The sequence below is a fragment of the Papaver somniferum genome, chromosome 7 (assembly GCF_003573695.1).
Source record: "Papaver somniferum cultivar HN1 chromosome 7, ASM357369v1, whole genome shotgun sequence".
In the NCBI taxonomy this organism is placed as follows: domain Eukaryota; kingdom Viridiplantae; phylum Streptophyta; class Magnoliopsida; order Ranunculales; family Papaveraceae; genus Papaver; species Papaver somniferum.
Genome location: NC_039364.1, coordinates 159537471 through 159560468, shown reverse-complemented (window position 1 = coordinate 159560468; position 22998 = coordinate 159537471). Strand labels below are relative to the sequence as shown.

At 36.6% G+C, this 22998-nt stretch overlaps 1 protein-coding gene across 1 annotated transcript; it reads right to left on the bottom strand.

Annotated features, from left to right (window-relative positions):
* Positions 1-9517: 9517 nt before the first annotated feature.
* Positions 9518-18762, bottom strand: LOC113298898 (aminodeoxychorismate synthase, chloroplastic-like). The gene is made up of 15 exons (XM_026547765.1): positions 18620-18762; positions 17363-17761; positions 17074-17205; positions 16407-16474; positions 16253-16317; positions 15899-15965; positions 15591-15723; positions 15447-15505; positions 14520-14640; positions 12708-12982; positions 12477-12556; positions 11943-12063; positions 11768-11850; positions 10337-10987; positions 9518-10220 (listed from the first exon to the last, which is right to left on the bottom strand). The coding sequence occupies exons 2-15, from the start codon at positions 17697-17699 to the stop codon at positions 9719-9721; spliced, it is 2694 nt and encodes an 897-aa protein (XP_026403550.1). The 5' UTR covers positions 17700-17761; positions 18620-18762; the 3' UTR covers positions 9518-9718.
* Positions 18763-22998: the final 4236 nt, after the last annotated feature.

The window sequence follows — 22998 nt, the reverse complement described above, 5'->3', positions numbered from 1 at the left end:
AATATTTCAGTGTATACACATCTACAAAAAGGATAACAAATTCTAGCATCCATATCCACAAAACAGGCCATGCACATTTATCATAGAGTATACTAGTGTACAAGTACGTAAACATTTGCAGAAAATAACAAAACCGAGCATTTATTTTAATGAAACAACCCATGCATTCATCACGTAGAAGTGTACAAATATGTACACATCTACCAAATATGGCTGACTGCTCACCATGATTCAAGATAGCAAACACAACCTTCTCAGACATGGTTGATACCCTACATATGATAAAAAAAATATCTAAAACACATAGATGAAGACATCAAAGATCTTAATCATATGTAAAAGATCCCGAAATAGATATTATTGGGATCAATTAACACATAAATGACAACTCGATAACTAATAAAAAAGAAGTTAGAGCATTGCTCGTCCGAACCTACCAAGCGTTGCTATGTCAAGTTTAGTTGTCTTATGTTAGTTTCAAAACTTGAGGCTGAGATATTTCGATATGTTAGTGAATTATACTTGTATGCATGCTAGATAATATTGAGTTGTCATCCATGAGAGATTTCGTTATATTAGTTGGAGTTAAACAAACGCGAAAATTGGTATTTATTGCATATATTTTGATATTTCGGATTTGGAAATCACTTGGTATCCAAACGACCTTGGTATATAAATACTGAAATTTGTTCTTCTAACTTATGTCGACACACACACTTCATTTTTTAGTCAGTGGGATATCCGACCAGTAGTATTATTCGTAATACTCACTTGGAGAGGGGAGTAACCTAATTAGGAGAAATCTTGTATGTCTGCTTCTTAAAAGTCTTCTGTGGGATCAAAAAGCCTCTAGAAGTATAGTTGGAGGAAAAATAGAATCATATTATTATCTTAGTTTTTGATTATTGATTTTATTTGATTGACTAACGGTAGTTGAACTATGATATTCACTAGTTTGTTTATTCTATGATAATTCTCTTCTGATATAAGGTCACTCGAAATAGATCAAGGATCGACAAATTTCATATATGTTTTTAGATCTGTAGATAGTCTTGTTATCATATATTGTTAAAAGACTCTGTTATGTGTGTGATTGATCATAAGGGAATCAAGTTACTTGTGCAGGTACATTGAAGACAAGAAAATTTCTGATTGGTTTCTGATCTGTGTGATTATACTTCGTGCACACTTGATTGACTGGGATCCGAAAAGTTAGTTTTTCTTTGATAGACTTCCATAACTTGTTGGGTAAATCTACGACCTATCATTTGGTGGTTCTCTTTAGGATCTGAATATGGTAAGTTGAGCTAAATTCTTGATAATCTAGATCTTAATTGATTTAAACCGATACAATGGAGTTTATATTATTTAAATGGAAGAGCCTTTGTATAACTCAACATACATCTCTGATTTAATTATTGATATTGATAGAGCGGTTACCAAATACAAATTAGCCCTTTACTGTTTCGGAATACGATACAAAGGAGTTGAGTGGTAGAAGTTTTCATAGAGGCTGAAGCAACTTAAGATAGTGGACTCTATCTTAGGATTTATGCTCATATTGGTAATAGACTCTATCTTAGGATACTGAAGGAATTAGGTAACTTGGAGTTAGTTTACTTGGCCTAAACTATGCGAAGTTGGTAGTAGCCTTTCTATAGCGGCTTAGTTCTGATAGTAATCAAAACTGGACCAGGTCCCCGGGTTTTCCGCATTTACGATTTTCTTGTTAACAAAATCTTGTGTCGTGTGATTTACTTTACTTTCGGATCATTTAGTTTGTCTCCAAAATCAAAGTAAATACACTTGTACGTTAATCAAATACTTGGTTTGATCCCATAATTTGTTCGGTCCGAACTTTGACTGTATATCAAGTGGAGATCTTTTGGTTGATATCTTCTGGACAGTCCTGTCTATAGTCGATCGCGCAAGGTATATCTTATATAGGTTGACATCGAAAAAATTGTAGTGTACTTAGTACCCTCGTCATAACTAAAAATATCTCAAAATCGAATCCACTAACACATAGATTTAAATTAAAATATCTGAATCACATTTAAATTCATCAGAGAAGTAATTTTTCGAATTTACCTTAAAATCACCATAAACCGACATATACATTGTATAAGAACGTACATATTCTATATAATCAAAAAAATAAAAAATCAATTACTATATCAATTAATAATCATAAATAAATTTCAGCTTATTAATAAAACACACAGATGAAGAAATCGAAAAAAAAAAATCAAAGATCAACGATCGAATCAATTTCATATCATGCATAAAAAAAAATAAAAGAAAAAATCAAAATCAAAAAAATAAATCAAAAGAGTTGCATGAAAATCAAGACCTAAAAAATAACAAAATCAAAAGATCGAACAAAAGATGAAAGACCAAATTGATTTCAGATCATGTATTGAAAAAAAGTAATCATAAAAACATAATCGAGGAAACAAACAAAATCGAACAAAAGATGGGATTGAGATATCTAACCTGAGATCGAAATCTGATGAAGAAACGAGTGAATCCAAGAAATCGCCTCAAAATCTCTGTCGGTCTCTCTCTATTTCTGAATCTCTCCTAATTCAAAATCCGAGATCTAAAAATCAAAAAGCTCGTCCATATCTATGTATGTCTCTTAAGGAAGAGTAAATCGAACAAAAGATGGGATTGAGATATCTAACCTGAGATCGAAATCTGATGAAGAAACGAGTGAATCCAAGAAATCGCCTCAAAATCTCTGTCGGTCTCTCTCTATTTCTGAATCTCTCCTAATTCAAAATCCGAGATCTAAAAATCAAAAAGCTCGTCCATATCTCTGTATGTCTCTTAAGGAAGAGTAATTCTGGTACTGGAAATTTTGAATTGTACGAGTTTGGATTGACGCGTTAAAATTTTGGACCAAACTGTTAAGCCATGGTCTTTTTAGACTAACGGGTACCAGGCCTAACGAGGCTGGATTAAAGAGCAAAAAGGCCAACTAATATGGGATTAAATGTTGATTTCTATAATATATTTTTTTTTATTATTGGATAAAGAATATTTTTACTAGAAATTAGTTGGAAGCTTAGCAAGATGAACTCCAACAACGTACTATATTAGTTGAACAGGTTGTCGTGTTAGCCTACTAGCGAGATTCATGAGGATCCAACCAAGGGAGCCGAAATGGATAAAGGTTTTGATTATGTTGCAAAGGGGGCAAGCTAACTCTACATTCCATGTCAATTTCTGCAGCGCATCAAACCTTTTATTATTATTATTATTTTATTTATTTATTTGGTATAACTAACCTCAAAAACCAAATCGGGCAGTTCCTATAGAACTCACCTGATTGAAAAATATATTGAGCCAGTTGGATGGGAAAAGTGGATTTTACACTATGGTAAAAGTATTGAGCGGGTTCTCATGAAGCGCGCGGTCAATGATTGAACACCGGAGGGAGAGGAAAATCCGCGCGGTCGAAGTATGACTGCAGGCGGTCAAAGTAAACCCGCCAATTGCTATTTTTCTACAGTAAAAAGACGGTCATATTTTTACTACTGTAAGTATCACTAACCTTAAACACTCCTCTTGAATTTTATTTACTAAACTCTTCTAATTTTTATTTTAGTGTTTTGAATTTCTTAAGTGAAATGTCTCAAAAGGCTATTACATTTTTTTTTGATGCAAAACTTGAAATGGTTGTTTCTAAGTTATGTGGTATAGTTTTTTAAAAAATTGAAAATAGTAAAAAAGAAGTGCAAGATTTAGAAGTTAATCCAAGAAATTTTTCTGCTAAAAGGCAAAGAAATACTCTAATTTTGAAAGTGAAGAACCGTAATTACAAAAACAAAGAATAAACTATTAAAGAGTGTGTTGAGTGGAAGATAGTCAAATGAGGATAACCAGGAGGCCAAAGATTGTACTAGGTTTGTATTGAAGTTGTTAGTTAGTTCTAATTATTTTCTAAGTTTATGTCTTATAAAAGAAGTGGCAATAATAATAATGAATGAAAATATTTAAACCTTAAATTAGGAACGCGCAATTGGGGGATATCAAAACTAATTGGGGGATAGAGGAAAAAGACAAAAACTGGATCCAAATATGAAATTAGGATCACCCCTTATCTAAATATTTTTTTAATTCCTAATCTACCCCTCACTAATTAGGTTTAATGGTTAATTAGAATTAGTAAAATCTTTAGATAAATGATTAGTGTGTATTTTTATTTGAATTCGGGTGAGTGAGGTGAGAGTAGAAGGAGGGAAAAAATATTTGAGAGGGAACTTTTTTTTGGTGAAAATGGGGATGATTGTGAAGAGAGAATTGCTGCTAAGAGGTTGAAAATTTGATTTTTTTTTTCTTTGAATCCACCATTGTTGCAGCTGAAATAGCTCGGTGCCGATATTGTATTCAACCGAAAAAACCATGCCGGCATTTGTTGGAAATTTTCATAAATGTTTGCCACTATCCGGGGGGGGGGGGTATCGTAACAAAATTTTCTGGTTTTGATCTTCAAAACCTATTTTTTTTTGCTTTTAATTAGTCCACTGCCGGCATAGTAAGTTGATTTTCGAGCATGCCGGTACTGCTACCGGCATGGTATGATGCTTAAATTTCTATGCCGGCACATGATTTAAAGTATCCAGAAACTTGTTTTTTTTCACTTGAATACCGGCATTGATAGATTTCTATCGAGCATGCCGGCATCAAGTTACGACGTTGAATGTTAGTTACCAAGCGCGGCGACACCATTTTCCGGCATGGTCTTCATCAATTCCGGCATGGTCTTCATCACTTCCAGCGATGTAAAAAAAAATATTTCCGGCATGGTATTCATCACTACCGACATGGTCTTCATCACTTCCGACATGGTATTCATCACTTCCGGCATGGTCTTCATCACTCCCGAATGTTAAAAAAAAATTGTTTTCAAAGTGAGGAGCCGGCAAAGAAGGAGAAGAGAATTTGAAGGGAGTGGGGAAAATCTAGAATTTGAAAGGGAGTGGGGAATATTTAGGTTTTAAAGCCCCAACCTTAAAAGAGATTAATAAGAGGTGAAGATGGAAACGGGGGATATGTTTTTGTTATTTGATTTTAAGTTTAAGTTTTATTTTGAGGGATGGGTGTTTTAGTATTTTCGCCCCAAAAAACACCCCTTAGCAGACACCTTTGGTTGAGGGAAGTAATTCATATCCCCCAATTAGTTTTGATATCCCCCAATCGCGCGTTCTAAATTAGACTTCCATTTTATATTATGCATTTTTTATTACGTTTAGAAAAAACATATAACATCAAACTACATCAAATCCAATGACATTAGCCTTATCGAGTTCATAGCATTCAAAATGTTAAAACTCTCTTATGTTTGTCTTCAATAAACTGGGCTTGAGCCGTGGCTTTCTGAAAAACACGTAAACAACAAGTTTTAGTTAATATTATCGTTTCCTCACTGCGGCTTCATCCCCGTTGATGGTATTGTTTGTTTAAAAAACAAAGACTCTACAAATAGTTAAATCCTCTTCTAAAATGTATTTACGACCACGAGATCTGAGAGACACTTTTGGAGACATTTTTTGGTAATGTTTGAGAGATTTAGAGGTATATGTGTGAATTTTAGGTTGAAATGAGCGGTATTTATACGGTATTCAAACAGGGTCGTTCAAATATAGCCATTGGCGGGTAGAGATCCGCAGGGTTTTTAAAGAGCCGCCAGCGGAGAAAGTGCCACCACGCGGATTTAAAAAAGCCACTGATGACCCGCACGGTCTGGAAGGAGACGCACGGCTACTCAATAACCACAATGGGCTAATCAATAAGTTTGCCCGTTTGCCTGGTCTCTTTTGTTGAGTCCATAGTGGATCAAAATGATTTGTTCATTCCATAGGAACTGTTCTAACACTAGTTCTCTCTCCTAACAATTGTTCGCATGTGAACTAATAGCGAGATAGTTGCGCTAAATGGTTCAGCGCAATCAAAATCACCATTTCGCGGAATCGTTCAGCGCATCTAGATTTTTTTTTTTTATCTGACAGCTGAGATTGGTTGCGCTGAATGGTTCAGCACAACCAAAATCTACTTTTCGTTGAATGATTCGGCGCAGCTTCCTAAATCTACTTTTCGCTGAATGATTCAGCATAGCTTCCATCTAATATGCTAGATTAGAACTACCATACGACTCAGTACGTGGACTTCGAATCTATTTGCTAGAACAGAAAACCGTAGGAAGCCTAAGTGTAAAAACCGTCTCTTTAATAGATTTGGATTGGATATAAACACGTTCACTAGGGTTAGAAATTCGATTTTCCATTTTCCCTCAAATTCCATGTCTTCTTCTTCTCCTCCACGTCGTTCTTTCAGGGACTTCACTCTGGCAGACATGATAGATTTTATCGACCTCCAACTTGATGAAACCAATTATCTTTACTGGAGATCCAAAATGGAATTAGACCTTCCAAGGCATGATATGCTCCAATACATTGATCCTAAGGCACCAATCCCTCCAACTGAAACCCTAGATTGTATCACAAACAAATTAATCCCAAATCCTAAATATGAAGAATGGATCAAAGTTGATCAGTATATACTTTTCCAATTCATTAGAACCATAAGTGAACCTGTGATTCTGAGTCAAATCAGTGGATTCAAAACTTCTCGAGAAGTTTGGCTTCATTTAGAGAAATCTTTTTTCGACAAACACTCGCTTAGGGTTCCTGAACTTCGACATCAGTTGTTAACATTAAGAAAAGGTGATGATCATCGGGATGATTACTTGAGACAAATTCGGAAAATTAGTAATGTTTTAAGGTTCGTTGGACATTCAGTAGATGAAGATGATTTGGTTCGTTTTGCACTCGGAGGATTAGGCGAAGAGCATGAGGATTTTATTCAAGGTATTTTGGCACGTCCTCGCCTTGCTGCTCTTTATGAATTGCGTGAGCTTTTAATCGAGGAAGATATCATATGATTATTGAATACTTTTACTGCTTAGTTAGCGTTTTGCTAGGTTGCTTAGTTTGTACTTAGATTTTTCTGTACACATGAAATGAATAAAGCTTCATGGGTTTTGCATGATTATGTTTATCGGTTTAGCTGGAAAAAGTGTTCTTGACCCAACTATGAGTTGCATTTTGGATAGAACAGAGTAAAATGAATGGTTGGTAAGATTTTGCATCCGTGGAACAGCGGAAGAGCTGATCCTTTTCCGTCTCTTTTTGGTCATCACAATCTTGCACATTGTTTTCTAATAAACTAATAAGACATGTTTTCTTATAAACCTAAGATTTTGTTCCTTGATACGCTCGCACAAATGAAATTAAACATTTGTTGTGGATCAAACTTCATCGAAGATACTGAACTGACCATAGAGAACATAACACTATACCAGTGCATATGTGGAGATTTTTTTTATGGTAGTCAGGCTGCTCACTGGCATACTTATGTTCATCAAACAAAAAAATCTTTGTTCACGCTTACAATTGAATGTTTCTTATTTATCTGATAGAAAACTAGTCTAAGAAACCAAACAAGTAATATAGAAATGTCCTAGGTTTGAGACTCATGGAAACATGATATTTGAACTTCCCTCGTATTGTCTTGGGAAAAGAATGTCACATGTAGCGGCCAGGTCCGATACAGGTAGACAAGAGAGTTTATGGGGTTTAATCAAGAAGAAATAAGAACTGTTTGACTAGATGAGTTTGACAGCCTGGGACAATAATTATAAACCTGGTAGCAAAGAATGCGTAGCGTTATAAGTAGAAGGGGAAATACAGATGGTTACACTGGCTTTAACTTGAAGACAATTGGTGCATGTGATCGAAGTTGGTGGGTTTGACCTTCTATTACACAGGTAAATGAACATGCTGCCAATTGATTTCATTTCACTCAAGCTTTAGCTGACATTCTCAATATTTAATTTGTTCAAGAGCTATGAGTGGTTGGGATCAGATGTTAAATCTGTATTTAGAAAGTTTTCCCATATCTCGATACTGAAGGACAAGCATCTGTTACACGTTTCTTCGTAGAGGGAACTTGGTTACAGCCTTTGAGGACATTAACAATAAGGGGTTTGATGGAGTCAACACGAACTCTTTTAACATCTTCGTACATGTCAGACTGGAGGTTTTTGGGGAGTTTAGTTTCAAAATCTCTTTTGGGGCTCCCTCACTCTTGTCTCTTTTGCGGTTCAAATGATGCTCATTCTGAATCATCTATGCATTCCTGAGTTTGTTCAGCTATGCAAACTTTTGGATCTCAACCTGTTCTTTTATGTTTCTGCCATTGAAATATGCCTGCGCTTACTCTTCTGCTCCTTCGTCAACTGTAACATCACGTTTTTTTATATTGAATAGCTGCCTGTAGCATTCAGTAAAGAACTCGTAATATATGCTTCAAAAAAAAAAAAAAAACTCGTAATATGAAGTACTTATGCACACTGACGGACCTATGAGGGGGCTAAGTGGGGCTTTAGCCCGCCCCCTCATAGGTACAGAAGTTTTTTTACTACATGCATATATGAGAAATTATATTTGTAGCCCACACCGTAAACTAACAATAGCCCACTGCCTAGACCATTACTAACTCCCTTTTGACTGTATCTTAATCGATTGAAAATTGAAAACAACTCTCCGTTGCTTGCTGCCATAATTGAGACGAAGAGTTAGAGAGCTTGAAAGGGATTTGGAGACATATCAAACCCTTGATTCGATTTTGACCGAAGTTTATCAAAAGTTTGTGTTGATTCACCTAATTAATTCTCCTATGAGAACTAAATGTGTAGTTATTTGTAATTTTTATTACTTTAGCTTGTCAAATTAGGGGTTTTTAAGCGTCAGACAGTCAATTAACTCTTTAAGTGATGGGTTCATTTGAATGTTATTATCGATGGCTAATTGCATATAAAGAAAAAGGTACTCTCTAGAACTTTTCTTGTATAATTTTTCGATACCCCGTATGACATTTTTTTTTACAGAGTTTCCCTTTCACTAGACTTCTTCGACAATCTAGCCCCACCCAACAAAAATTTTTGGGTCCGTCCCTGCTTATGCATGAACCTATATGATGCAAGGCCACAGTATTTTGTTGCCCAATGATCCCTGTAGAAATATCAGCTCACAAATAACTTTTGTGCTTGAAAATGAAGTGATTCATTTCTGCGTCTGTCAATACGGCTGATGATGACTTAAAACATATTCCAAGATTTTTTCACTCATTCATGAAATGAGCATGATTCTGTTGTTTACTACACTGGTATTCATGTCACACTATCCTTAAAATTACTCTCCAGAGATGGCTCTCTTATTGATCAACACATGGCCGTGCCTCCATGAGTTGGTGTTAATGTCAATGCAGATCCAAAAATCAACTAGGTAAGCAGCCGCTAAAGGTTGCCGTTTGCAGTCTTATCAAAACGGGATCAGAATTTTTTCTGTTTTTTTCCTTCCCTCTTTTTGATATTAAAAAAGAGAACAGACTAACCGAGACCCAAATTCTGGCCTGAAACTATCAATATTCCAGTTCGTAGAAAACTGTATTGCCATTGGTAAAACCCCTTTTTTTCATTCCAAAACCTTGAAATAATAGTTTATTGTACATTTTAATTTTACAACTACTAATGAACCCATTTTGGATCCCTTTGTTACAATGCCAAAATCCCCCATAAGGGAACAATAAAAACACAATATGAAAAATAAAGAATATGGGGAAAAATCTAAAAAAACATATTGAACTTGCTTTACTCATGCACACTAGATTTTCTTTGGAATTCCATCACTGTCTTCACAGGTGCCCGTGTCTTTAATATCATTTCATCGTACTCATCCTCTGGCTTTGACAGAGAAACAATTGCTCCTCCTGCTCCAACAGAAGCTTCACCTTCATGTATGACAACTGTTCTTATTACTATATTCAAGTCGAATGTTTGATTATACGAGAAAAAACCTATAGAGCCAGAGTAAACACCCCTGGCACAATTTTCAAGAGAATCGAGAATTTCTATTGATCTCAGCTTTGGCGCACCAGTCATTGAACCTCCTGGAAATGCAGCTCTGACACAATCTATTGGTGTCAAATTTGCACATTTCTCCCCTCGAATTGTACTCACTAACGTGTGAACAGTTGCATACGACTCAACCTCCATTAATCGGGGAACATGAACTGAGCCAGGTTCACAGACACGACCAAGGTCATTTCTTAACAGATCAACAATCATTAGATTTTCGGCTTGGTCCTTTTCACTGTTGAATCGAGGGAGAGAGAGAGAGGGAGCAACAGATTTATTAGCCGTTAACCAAATTACTTGTGATTCTCGCAGTAAATATAACTTCATCAGATCAAAGTTTAAACATGTTACCTGTGCTGCAGCTGTGACTTGAGCTGTTCATCCTCAACGGGATTCAAACCACGAGCAACCGTGCCTTTGATTGGCTTTGCTTCCAACGTACCATTTCCATCCAATTGTAAAAACCTCTCGGGGGATGAACAGCATATAGATAGATTCTCTTTGGAAAAATTAAGCCAAGCAGCATATGGAGCCGGGTTTTTCTCTCTCAAACTCAGGTAAAGTCCCAGAGAGTCTATATCGCCTGTTTTCTTTCTCATTTGAGTCGTCAGGCATAATTCGTAGCTTTCTCCGTCTTTAATGAAATTCAAACACCTCTCAACATCTTTCATGTATTGATCTTTTGACTTCTCGGCATGGAACCCCAACTCTTGTGGGGTCGGGACGTCTGACTCTGAATTCTTCTCCTTCAGCTTTATAGTAGCTGCTGTTTTCAATCTTAGGAGCTTCTCCTCCGTCTCATCCAGCCATGATTTATTCTTCGAGTTCAAAGCTTGTCCTGAAGTACTTTCAGGATAAGCATTTTCGTGTATTGATAGAATATATACATCATCGGTACGATGATCAATCACGACCATATTATCCACAAAGAAAAAACAAGCATCGGGTGTTTGTGATTCATGACAGTTGGATGCCATCCCGCACTCAGCTTTAAGACCATACCTGTTTGCAGGAAAGGTAAGAACAAAGAAAAATATGATGGCTGATGCTATAATCTAGACTTCGGGCCTAGGATGCCATATGGTCACAACATGTTTTAGTCTTAGGAGAACAATGATTCCTTGTCTTCTTTTGTCACCCAAGAATCAAATCAGGGAACTTAGAATTTTTAAGTAACCTAAAAATTCATATCTTACATCATTTCCAACTGTGTCAACCTCGAGGTCTTTGAGTTCCACTCCTACATTTTCTACTTAATAACTAGATGGACGCGACTAGAAGTGTTCAGTATATGGATAAATGGTGTTAAAGAAAATGACCCCAGAAAACAATACTCCCTCCGTCCCTAATTAGATGACCTATACCATAAATAAGTGGAGTAATAGATTAGTATTATTATAAGAAATATGTAAAATTTGATAGCCATAGTTATATTCATTAGGTAGGTGTTTTAAAATGCTTTCCAATGATACAAATTTTACGAAAATCCGTTGTATGGTTTGAGAGATAAATCATTTCTAAATTTACTAGTAAATTTTAACTAGGTCATCTAATTAGGGACGGAGGTAGTATATGCCAAGTCTTCTCAAAAGTTCGATTAATATGTCTATAGAAAACTACTACACTCTGCTGGAAAAAAACATAGTAAAAAGGTTCTTAGAAAGTTAAAGCCAAAACTGCTGCTAATTAACGAGAATGAAATATGTTATTTGGTGAAAATTACTGTTTTTAAGTACCTTACTAATTTATACAATATTTGCATATTAAAAGTTACACACTTACCCCATAAAACCAACATATCCACCACAGAAGTCAAAAGGTAATTCTTCATAGTCTTTTTTTTCATAACCAAAAGAACGAAGCTCCTGCAAGACATGTTAAGAGAAGAATTACACATCAAAACTCGCCTTATATTCTCCAAAAATGCTATGATTCCAGCATAAATAACACATAGTACCTTGTCCAAAAAGTCAAGAAACCCATCTTCAAGAAACTTGCTTTCCACAAATCCCTTTGCATCTTCAATTGATAAATAACCTCCAGATTTTGCCTTTATATCACTGGCATGAACCCAACATCTGTTAATAAATATAAATATTTTACATAATACTACCCCAGTAAGAACTTAAACAGGGAAGCACTACAAGATTATAATCTAGACGGTGTGCTTAACTTTCTTCTTTTCTTTCAACTGACCAAAACCTTACAAGTTTTTTTTTCTGCCTTGCGGGCGCAAAATGGCATTTGAGCCATTGCATTATCCCATTCTGCATCCGAATAAGTCTTGCTAAACAGTCAAGGTTATCAAATCAGACAAGTTTTGGGTGAATGCACGGCCAAATACTGGACAACTAACTCAACCTGATAGGTTACTAAGCAGGTTCCAAATGTATGAGGTATCATTGGATATGCAAATGTCAGACCCTTTTTATTCCAAAAATACCCATTGAAAAGATAAACTCTAGTATGCATTGAGCAGACACAGTTTCACCTTTTGTCAGACATTTTAAACGTGATTTGCTTCCACAGAGTTCCACTTTTACCCCCCATAAATGAAAAGCGTGCCCTTCTCTGTAAATAAAAATAAGGAAAAATGAGTAATCAATACCAGTGTAGCTAACAACAACAGAAACACATGAGCATCATAAACAACTAGTCAAAAGATATACATCCTCGTAGAATTATCGTGATAAGAAAACATTTGTTTAGCAAAAAGGTAAACCTGTTCTACTGAAGAACTGTCCAACCAAAAGGTGTTTTCTGCTTTCCCATCTCCAAACAACTTACAGAATATAGTTTTTGCTCCACCAACTTGACTAGCCAAGCGATCCAGTTTCTTCCACTTCAACTTAAGAAATCGTGCACCAAGGCTTTCGTTCACAGGTTTGCACATACTTAATGTTTTTCCCGCCTGCACACCGTTCACTAACGGCTTACTTTTAAGCTGTTTTCCTCGGAATACTCGACTTGCACGAGGCAACTGCATCTGCATCCATGCTAATCAAAGTTTTATTTAACAGAGAAACAAAAGAAGGGACTGCTTCGGCATGTATAATATCGAACATCTGACTTAAGGAGTAAAGTACCGCTAACTTAAAGACTTATATAAAGAGCAAGAAGATCCATGTAGAATCTTTGTGTGGAGTGGAACAGCACGCACACCACTACGCTATTATCATCCTTAGATTGTTTTTGAAAGTCAGGATTGACATCATAATCAGGGAAATGTGATGCAATTTGCCACCTCAATATGGGCTAAGTCGGGAATATGAATGAAACCTCCTATATTTCAATCCTATTATATAGTTCGTGTAGGATTTGAAATAAATGCCATTTCACAAATAAAAGCCTTAGTGCAAACAAATATAAAACTTGGTACCATTATATCACATATATAAAATATTACAACCATTCAAATAAAACCAATAAGACATGTCTCATTCTTGGAATTCACATTTCAGTCATCTTTTTAAACAGATCATCATATGGTTGTCTCCCTGGTTTTGTTTGTTTATAGCCAAATATAACAAATCATAGTTTCCAAATGACATGTTATCCTACTCATCTATTTACAAAAAATCAAGATGTAGAGTAAAAAGAAAAGAAGAAGAACAAGTAAAGAATAACATTCCAAGTAAATATGTTAAGTCTTTCTGCACAAAAATCCTCTTTCTGCACATTTCCATTATATTGAGAAAGCATTTTGTTTACATTTTAATTTTCTTGTAATCTACTAGTGTTGACTAAAATTAGGTAATCAAAATAGAGGTAGGTTCCATTATGTTTATTTTGACACGCTTATACGACACTGGCAGCAGCGCCTAAAGGCCCCAAGCTGTGAAGGCAGACAAATGGCTAGTTTTTGAAGAGATAGTATAGATGTCATGGAGACTGCTTCACAAAACTCAGCCAATTCTACATTTCCTATCAGCTATTGGTTGTAAAATATTACTTGTATATTCAACGTGAGTATTTCCGGCACATAGATCACATGGTTATAAATTTTAGATTGGACTAACCTATGGTGATGGCATTCTAGTCATAATAAGTAGATCAACGTCCCAGAAAACCAGCCATTACGTCCCACATAGATGATATGGGTGTTCAGGTGCTACCGGGAGTGTCATTTGTGCATGTCAACAGAACTTACCATGTCAAGATAAGTAAACTAGTGAACAACTAGTATGATATTTATGGACTACGATATTGTCTTTATTTGAATGGCTAGAGTATATTTATGTTTGTTACTATGTCTATTATATGTTTATATTTAAAGGGGTAACGAAACTATTTATAGGAACCACACAATTGAATGGACAATGGTAACAGGTCTTATACCTAACTGAACCAAAAAGAGGGAAATTTTATTCTCCAAGATGTAACTCGAATGTCTACAAACATGCCCGTGTTAACTAAGAGGTACCTGAACAATCAATTTAATGAATACAACATCCCTACATAAGTTAAGGTGATGTTTACAAACAAATATCATAGTAGCATCATTACGAATGAAAAATAGCAAGGTTTTTCTTACCATTATCGTGAATATTCCTTTTAGAGACTGGGAACAGCCTCGACCAGTAATCAATTGTGATCCTTCTGAAGTTTTGAAATATTTGCCTCCCGTGACATGTAGCAATGCTCTCGGGATGAAACTGAAAGGTCAGAACAACACCAAACCATGTAAAGTAGCACAAAGCAACAGCCAGGAAAACACACACATAAATAGAGCTTTTTCATGAGGCTACTACCTAGCCATAATGAAGCCATTGGTGTGTGCACAAAAGACTTGGATCTATTTTATTGACTACATGAAGGACTTAGAGTATTGTAAAATAGTTATAGGAACCTGGAACGAAGAAAAAAAAAACGCAAAAACTTTTAGCTGTGAATCATATTTTTCTCTGTTATTCTTTTCTTCTTCGTTAGGAAATTATGGGTACCAAAAAGAAATTCAGTTCCAAGCGAAATAAACTCGGTTAGCTCATATGTAACGATAATGAATCATTTTGTACATCTTGAATATATATGATCTAAATCAACAAACTGTTTCATAAGCAGATCTTGACAGTGTTCAATTTCTGCAAAAAGTTGATTTCATTTACTGGAAAGATAATCGTATTTAGGTTATAATTACTCGTAACTTCTTAAAATCTATTTTTAAGTCAAATAATTCAAACCAGAGAGCTCAAATATAGTTTGTTAACCATTACTTCCAGCTAATGCTGATATTTTTCATGAGTTTCATTCAGTGTCGCCATAGAGGGAATATAAATCTATTTGCGAAACCAGCAAAATTAGAAACTATGCCAAATATTGTCCGTATTCTATAATGACATCGAGGAATGTGTGCGCGCATGTGTGTATGTATATGTATATGTATGTATGTATGTATATATATGTATGTATGTATGTATCTATATATATATATATATAGAGAGAGAGAGAGAGAGAGAGAGACCTGCACACCGTAATGAGGCCTGGTAGAGTGCCTAATACCCATGATGAGTTTTGCGTTCTCTGTTTCAGGATTGTTAAAAGATCAGAATTTCCAATTAACATTTGTTCTAGCGGATACACAAAGTGAGAGAACAAACAATCTGACCTCCAAAAGAATTGGGGGTAACCTTCTGGTTCTCAAGAAATGAAGTTGTATTTGCTGAAGAGCTCCAAGCTATAGGAATGAGTTCCTTTGGGAGTGAATGTGCATCAATTACAAGAGAGTGATAGCGAACAACCTACTTGAAATCATAATAAGATGGATGTTAAGACCCAGAAGCCATATCAAAATAATGTCAAATTTTGCTAAAATGGAACAATGGAAACTAATATAGAAGGCTAAGCTTTTCTAATTTGGATATAGAATTTTCTATTATAGAATTAAGCTGGTTTACTTACAAATGACCAACTTACCTTGAAGCCTGAATTGCGTCCAGAAGGAATTTCAAGGAACAGATTACATCCGGTGTGTTCAATTTCACTGAAGGGACAGGGAGCGTGTTGTTAAATACTGAACTGGAAACCAGTTACATACTTAACTTTCTGGAAAACAGAACTTCGCATAAAGTATGCTATGCTACAACTGTGGTACAAAATCAGTTATATAGTTTGCTAGTTCTGACAATGGAAGGAAAATGAGGCCAATAATAATCTTAATTGTGCTAACTGATTTGCCATATGAGCATATTTTACGCATTGGACCAAGACTAGCAAAAGATATGGGAAACCAAAGAAATGATAAATAAACCATTAAGAGACTAAGGATACCTCAAACGTCCATGGACTGGTTCAGGGGCGTGTATAACTCGCGCGCCATGGACATATCCCAAGGCCTGTGGAGTAAGATTGTTATAAGGACACCCGTGCAACACAATTGTTAAGCTTTTCTGCGATAAGAATGAAAATATATATGAGAACAGACCTGGTGACCTAGGCAAACACCCAAAATCGGTATATCCTTGCACTTTAGCAGTATTTGCAAACATATTCCTGTAAAATCAACCATAATCATTCATGTTACTTTTAGAAAGTTTTACCAATATATATGTTTTCTTGTGCAGTAACAACAGACATTGATCTACGATATCCAAATGTTTAGGAGCAACAACCATAATCAATAAAGCCACATAATGCATGTGTGTCATTTGCCAAGACGATCATGAAACTCGACATGTTCTAAACTGAATGATTCTGTATATGCAATAACAAATTCGAGCAAGGTTAACATGTCAACAACACGGACTGTCTAGAAGGAAATTGAGTACAAGATTACAATTTCATGCCGAATTAGCTCTTTGGTACGCAAGTTCTTAGCTGATATTAGTATATTACTTTTTGAGTCTCTTTTATCCATTATATTTAACTACGAGACCTACCGCCAGTGCGCGAAACCTCATGCAGCATAGCATTTCGGCACCATATAGTACAATTCAGAACTCTGTCGTAACCCAGAGCAGATGAATGCTGTTGTCTATTCGAATAATCCATTGGATTTTCAGGACTCCTACGTCAATGATTTATGACACAAACTATAAATTACGCTCCGAAAGAAGAAGAAAGGGGTGTTTCTTAAGTCTCACTTAACTAACCTATGTCCGCTGGACACATCGGAGATCCAGGCCCAGGTGATATGATAATATTATCAAAAGCCTTTTCTTCATACAAGTAATGCTGAAGGAACTCCCATGTCAATTCATCATTATGCACCACCACTGGAGGAACTGGACAGAAATAACAAAATTGACAAGGAAGAATTATTATCACAAAACCGATTTTCCAATGATCCAAGGTCCAAAATTTAAGAGACAATATAGGAAGAAGGGAAGGTCAAGGTGTGTGCGTGTGTGAGTGAGAGAGACAGAGGGAGAGAGAGCTTACCTCCATTGATGACAGATAATTCTTGGTATATGTTATAGGTATAACTATCATAATTGTCAATTAACAATGTCCTCACGTATTTCGTTTTCTGAATTCCCTCGTCCTTGTGATATTTTTCTCCCATGTATGATTCTTTTACATGTTCAGGCATCAACGGCCGAGAAACACCCACCTTTCCTGCATCACGACTCAAAAGCCGCTGACGGTTTTGCTTATTAGAACTACCAAGCCCAACAAAACATTTTGACACAGGCAATTTTTCATTTTTGTGTTGTAGATTCTTTGAACTAGGATAAGAGATTTCTGATGACGAGGAGGATGCCAAACTGATACTCATTTTTCTCTCCCCGGGGAGAAAAAATGATGGATTCTTCTGTGAAGCTGCTACAGCTTTATTTACTGCACATAGCAAATTACACAAGTTAAAGTGAAAATTGCGAACATAAGTTTACCAATCATCTTTTTAATACAAAATTTGTGTCTCGGGTACTTAAAAGAACAAAATGAAATAACTAACCAATCAGGTAGATCCAAGAAACTAGTTTCAAGAAATATAATAAAACAACAATGTCAGTTACTATTTCGGGCATCCCGCTTAGAGGTTAATGTTGACATATTATGAGGGTTCAGTATCAATTTGTGCGTAATTGATTGGAACCAGCTACAGCAATGACAAAATAAATCAACGTACTGTGAACCAGCTACTTTGCATTATAACCCAGGATATCAAAATGGGTTCTTCCCTAAGCTTGAATAACTAATTGCCCAAGCACGAAAATTCTCAAACGAGCTCTTTTCCTTCATTTGTTCATATGCAATTTGATAGAGTTATCAACTAAAAACATTGCAAAATCCAAGTAAACAAACCTTATCGATGTATATGCATACAAATTGGAGTTTCCTTTGAAACAATTTATCAAGCACAAAGTAAGCGAATCTTAAACAGTATATATGTTCAACCCATGGATGATAATTTGTATCAAACAAACACTATCATAACATTATTCGATTTAATATATAGAGTAAAACAAAAACACAATACAATATATACAAAATCAGTGAAAAATTACAACTATCAAGTAAGCAAAGAACAGAAACCTTGTATTAAGAATGAAACAGAGTAAAGATAAATTCATGTCGGTTTTGGGATTGAATCTTCGATGGAAATAGATCAAAATTTTAACGTGGGCATGGCTAAAATTTGATCTATAAAAATGGGCTTTGATCCAAAAATAGAAAATTTTCAGAAGATCTTACCAGAATGAAGATGGCGGTGTTTTGTTGTTTTCCGTTTGTGGAAGGGAAGTAAAGCTGCTGGTTCTTATGTAATACTTCTCTCTGGGTAGAATTTAATGAAGAGAAATATAAACTTTTTCCTTCCTACACGGCCAAGAAAAAAGAGCAGCCTATATTTCTTTTTTTTCTAACCTCCCACTTTTCTTTTCAAAAAATGAGTGCTTGTTGGCCCCAGATTCATGACATCCATAGATTCTTGTGCAGAAGTTGGTCCCTGTGTTTTTCTTTTTTGGGGTTTTTTCCTCTCTCGGAGCAACTGCAGTGGTGCGAGTATAACCAAAGACCAAAGAGGGAAAAAAGGATCAAATTTTGGGTTTAGTATGGTGTGTGACGCTACGGTGGAAAGACTAAATTTGGTCGGACGTACATTATACGTTCGCCTGGTGTGGGGCGTAGACTATACCAACGCCTGATTGGGTAGATTCTAGAAAGAAAAAAAAATGAAAGAAGTGGGGCGGAGGTATAAAGCCCGCCCCACTAAAATGATTTTGAAAACAAAGAATGGGCGGGGGTATAATGCCCGCCCCATACAAAAAAAAAGAAAGAAATGGGGCGTAGACTTTACGTACGCCCCGTGTGGAGCGTAGACTATACCAACGCCTGATGTGGGGCGTGGAATATACGTCCGCCTGATGTGGGACGTGCACTATATGTCCGCCTGGTGGTGGGGCGTGAAGTATACCAACGCTCGACTATATTTGGGTTTAGTCTTGGTCCCAGACCAAATATACTCTGGGTTTTAGTCGTTGATCAAAATTTGATCGATAGTATGTTCCACTACGTCTGTTCAAAAGACCAAATATTTGGGTTTACTCTCCCACTGTGGACGCTCTCAGAGCGTCCACAATGGACGACTAAACCCAAATATTTGGTCCAGTGGATAGGCGTAGTGAGATGGACCATCGATCAAAATTTGATCAAAGACTAAAAGCCAGACCAAATTTGGTCGGCGATCAAGACCAAACCCAAATATAATCGGGCGTTTATATAATCCACGCCCCACCACCAGGCGGACGTATAGTGCACGCCCCACCCCAGGCGGACATATAGTGAACGCCTGTTTTTTTTTTCCTTTTGTGTGGGGCGTGGTTTATACCTCCGCCCCACTCTTTAAAATTTTCAAATTGGCATGGGGCGGGCTTAATACCTCCGCCCCATTTTTCTTATTTTATTTTTTTTTTCTTTTTGAATCTCTGCACCGGGCGAACGTATAGTCCCCGTCCCACACCAGGCGTTGGTATAGTCCACGCCCCACACCAGGCGAACGTATAATGTACGTCTGACCAAATTTAGTCTTTCCACCGTAACGTCACACACCAGACTAAACCCAAAATTTGGTCTTTTTTTCCCTCTTTGGTCTTTGGTTATACTCGCACCACTGCAGTTGCTCTCAAGGTTGCTGCAGAGGGTGTTGGGAATACGCTTCAAATGCAAACGTTCATCTCATCTCAGAAATCAGAAGTAAGGTTAACCGATGCACTTCGAGAAATCAAACGGTCCCAATTGAGAGTTCTCGACATTGGGATAGGGGTGGACATGAGTGGGTCCCATTATTCCTCTCACACGGTGGAGTATTCGGTGATTTTTTTTTTGTGAACCAATCATTTCCAAGTAAAAAAAGAATGCTATTAGAAATCATTTAGAAATTGTGTTTTCAAATTAATTTCTGATTTTTCGACTAAATTATGTTGAAAAAGAATTACTCCGAATGAATCCAAAAACCTTCGCATCGCATGGTTACCAAATTTCACATGATTAAAAGTTGGTTTTCTTTCGGTCTTAATAATCTGTGTAGAATTTGGTAACCCCGTGTCAACTTTTAAAAACTTTCTTGTAAAATATTTTTAAAACATGCTCTCTAAAGAATGTTTCTGTCATGTGACATCTTAAATTTAATACTCCATTTAGTTTTGGTAGTTATAAAAGACGAGATAATACTCTTAGAATGCATCTACTGTTTTTTTTTCATGATAGGTTTTTATAGATGGTGAAATTTGAGTGAATGGTAAAATGGTCATTTCGGGTAAATTTTGAGGCCAAGGGTAAAATGGTAATTTTATATATCAGTGGTACAAATGGTTACTTCGAAGATCCCTCAATGTCCAGGGTAAAAATGGAGTTCAACAGATGAGGCTCAACACATAAGGAAGGTTTCGAAAATAGGATAAAGCTCTCATCCCCAAAAGACGAAGTTCGACCTCAACTTTATCCCTCGTCGCCAAAAGACAAAGCTCGGCCTTTCCCTCAGCCCTCGCTGTCACACGACCAAGTCCAGCTTTGATTACATCCCTCGATGCCTAAAAGTCAAATTCAGCCATGACTACAACCCTCATCGTCAAAATACAAGCATATCCCTGACTTTAACCCTCGCTACGAAAAGATGAAGTTCAGCCATGATTTCACCCTTGATCGCTGAAAGACTAGTTTGGCCTAACCTCATCCTGGTGGCCAAAAGACAACCTCAGCCTTAGATTCAGCCCTCGTTTCAGAAAGATGCAGTTTAGTCCTCATGGATCAAACTCAACTCTCACAAGAGACTCGGGCCTTGGTCTATAAGGCACTTATAGCCATGAATTTTTGCATACGCCCCCATGAGACACGCTGGTCATGTAGGCTATAAAGACTCATCAAACGTCCACGACTGACTCCTAAGCATGAGCAGAGACTTAATGTCTCCGGTAAGTACGACATGCGTCCCTATCTGAGATCAGAGATTGATTCTTAATACATCCCCGCGTGATACAGATGGTCATGTCCACTTTAGGCCACGACTCGTCTTACCTGGGCCTTATGAATGGTTCCCATAACATGCACTCGAGATACACTGACCATTCTTCCCATGGGCCTCATGACAGATTCCTAGAACATCCTCTTGAGATACACTGGTCGTGTCTTCCCCTTGATATGGAAAAAGTCACGATTAACTCCTACCACTTCCACTCGAGATACGGTGGTCAAAGAAAAATATTCCATAGGTTTCATCGAGACAATCATATAAGGACAAGATATTATTAGCCTCACTATTAGTCCACTGAACTGAAAGAGACTCAAACTCTATAGAGCAAAGCCTCAATTGGCCTTACAAGCTCTAAGCAATGGAAGCTCATCTTAGGGTCTTGTACGACCACAAGGATCGGGCATAAGCCTCACCTAAGTCACGAGCCTCTTTTTCAGCTTCCCAAACACGCTCACGGCTAGTAAATTGAGTCTTACATATTTATCCAAAAACGTGAATAGGATCCTTGGAGCTCCACACGCCCATATGAGGGACCCACAAGCAAGTATTTGACTTTCACAAGTCACATGTAGCCGGCCATACAAAGATAAAGCTCATCCTCAACTCTTTTAGTGTCATACACACGATGTTCAAGGCATCATTTGCCCAACACATGACTCATCCTGGTCATACTCGTAAATCAGGGAACATCATTCTATCTTGACCCACATCAAATACAGAGAATACCCTACCATGTCAAACACGTCATCACAAAGGCTACTTCAGCAAAAACAAATGGGTGGATATTAGTTAGGGTTTTGGTTTGGTTGTTTACGTCACGTATCAGAAATATCCAGATATTTCCTCATCACATGAAAGAGAGTAAAATCGGTCAAAGGAATATATGATACAGACGATTTCACTCATCCTTTATATTCCTAAAAATACGTGTAGAGTGCTCCGCACGACAAGGAAACCCTAATTTCACCGACTAGAGATCAGAGAATTCTGCTATAAATAGTTCCAAGCTAAAACAACTTTCTCTCAGCAGCTGAGAGCAATTCTTCTGCAAAACAAATGATAGTCTGATTCTCTCTCTTTATCTTCCCTCCCTAAGACCAACCTTATCTCCTCATGTGACTGAAGCATCCTTTGAACGGCCGCTTTGCGTGGTTAGGCGAAGACTGTTCGTGCTCAACCTTGCGAAACTCGCACTCAGAAACCCTAAAATACCACTTCTACCATCTCACCATTTTTAGGTAACTACGGTTTCTTTCACAAAATTTTGCATTCATACTAAAATTTGGTGCATTCCACAATGTCGAACCTCACCGTCCGCCAGTTTTAATTTCAATCCTTAAATTTTAGCCATTAATTTTCAGTGTCATGGATGGTGGTGTAATATGTTCCGAATTATGATAATTTTTTATAAGAATATATGCATTGTGGTAGAAACATACCACGAAAATTTAGTTTCAAATTTATTATTGTTTGAATTTTATTAGAAAAAATGACCTAAATATTATAAAATAATGTGAGAACAACCATATCAATGGATCTTTTCCTACTTAATTTATTTGACCTTTTAGTAAAAAAATTTATTTTATATTATTTTTTATATCAG

Bases quoted from the DNA above. Each gene is read 5' to 3' on its own strand.
- LOC113298898 (XM_026547765.1), bottom strand. From the start codon at position 17,699: ATGAGTATCAGTTTGGCATCCTCCTCGTCATCAGAAATCTCTTATCCT. The intron at 16,318-16,406 runs GTCTGTTCTCAT...CTTACTCCACAG, and splicing joins GTGTTTGCCTAGGTCACCAG to GCCTTGGGATATGTCCATGG. The intron at 15,724-15,898 runs GTAAGTTGGTCA...GATTTCAAGTAG, and splicing joins GACGCAATTCAGGCTTCAAG to GTTGTTCGCTATCACTCTCT.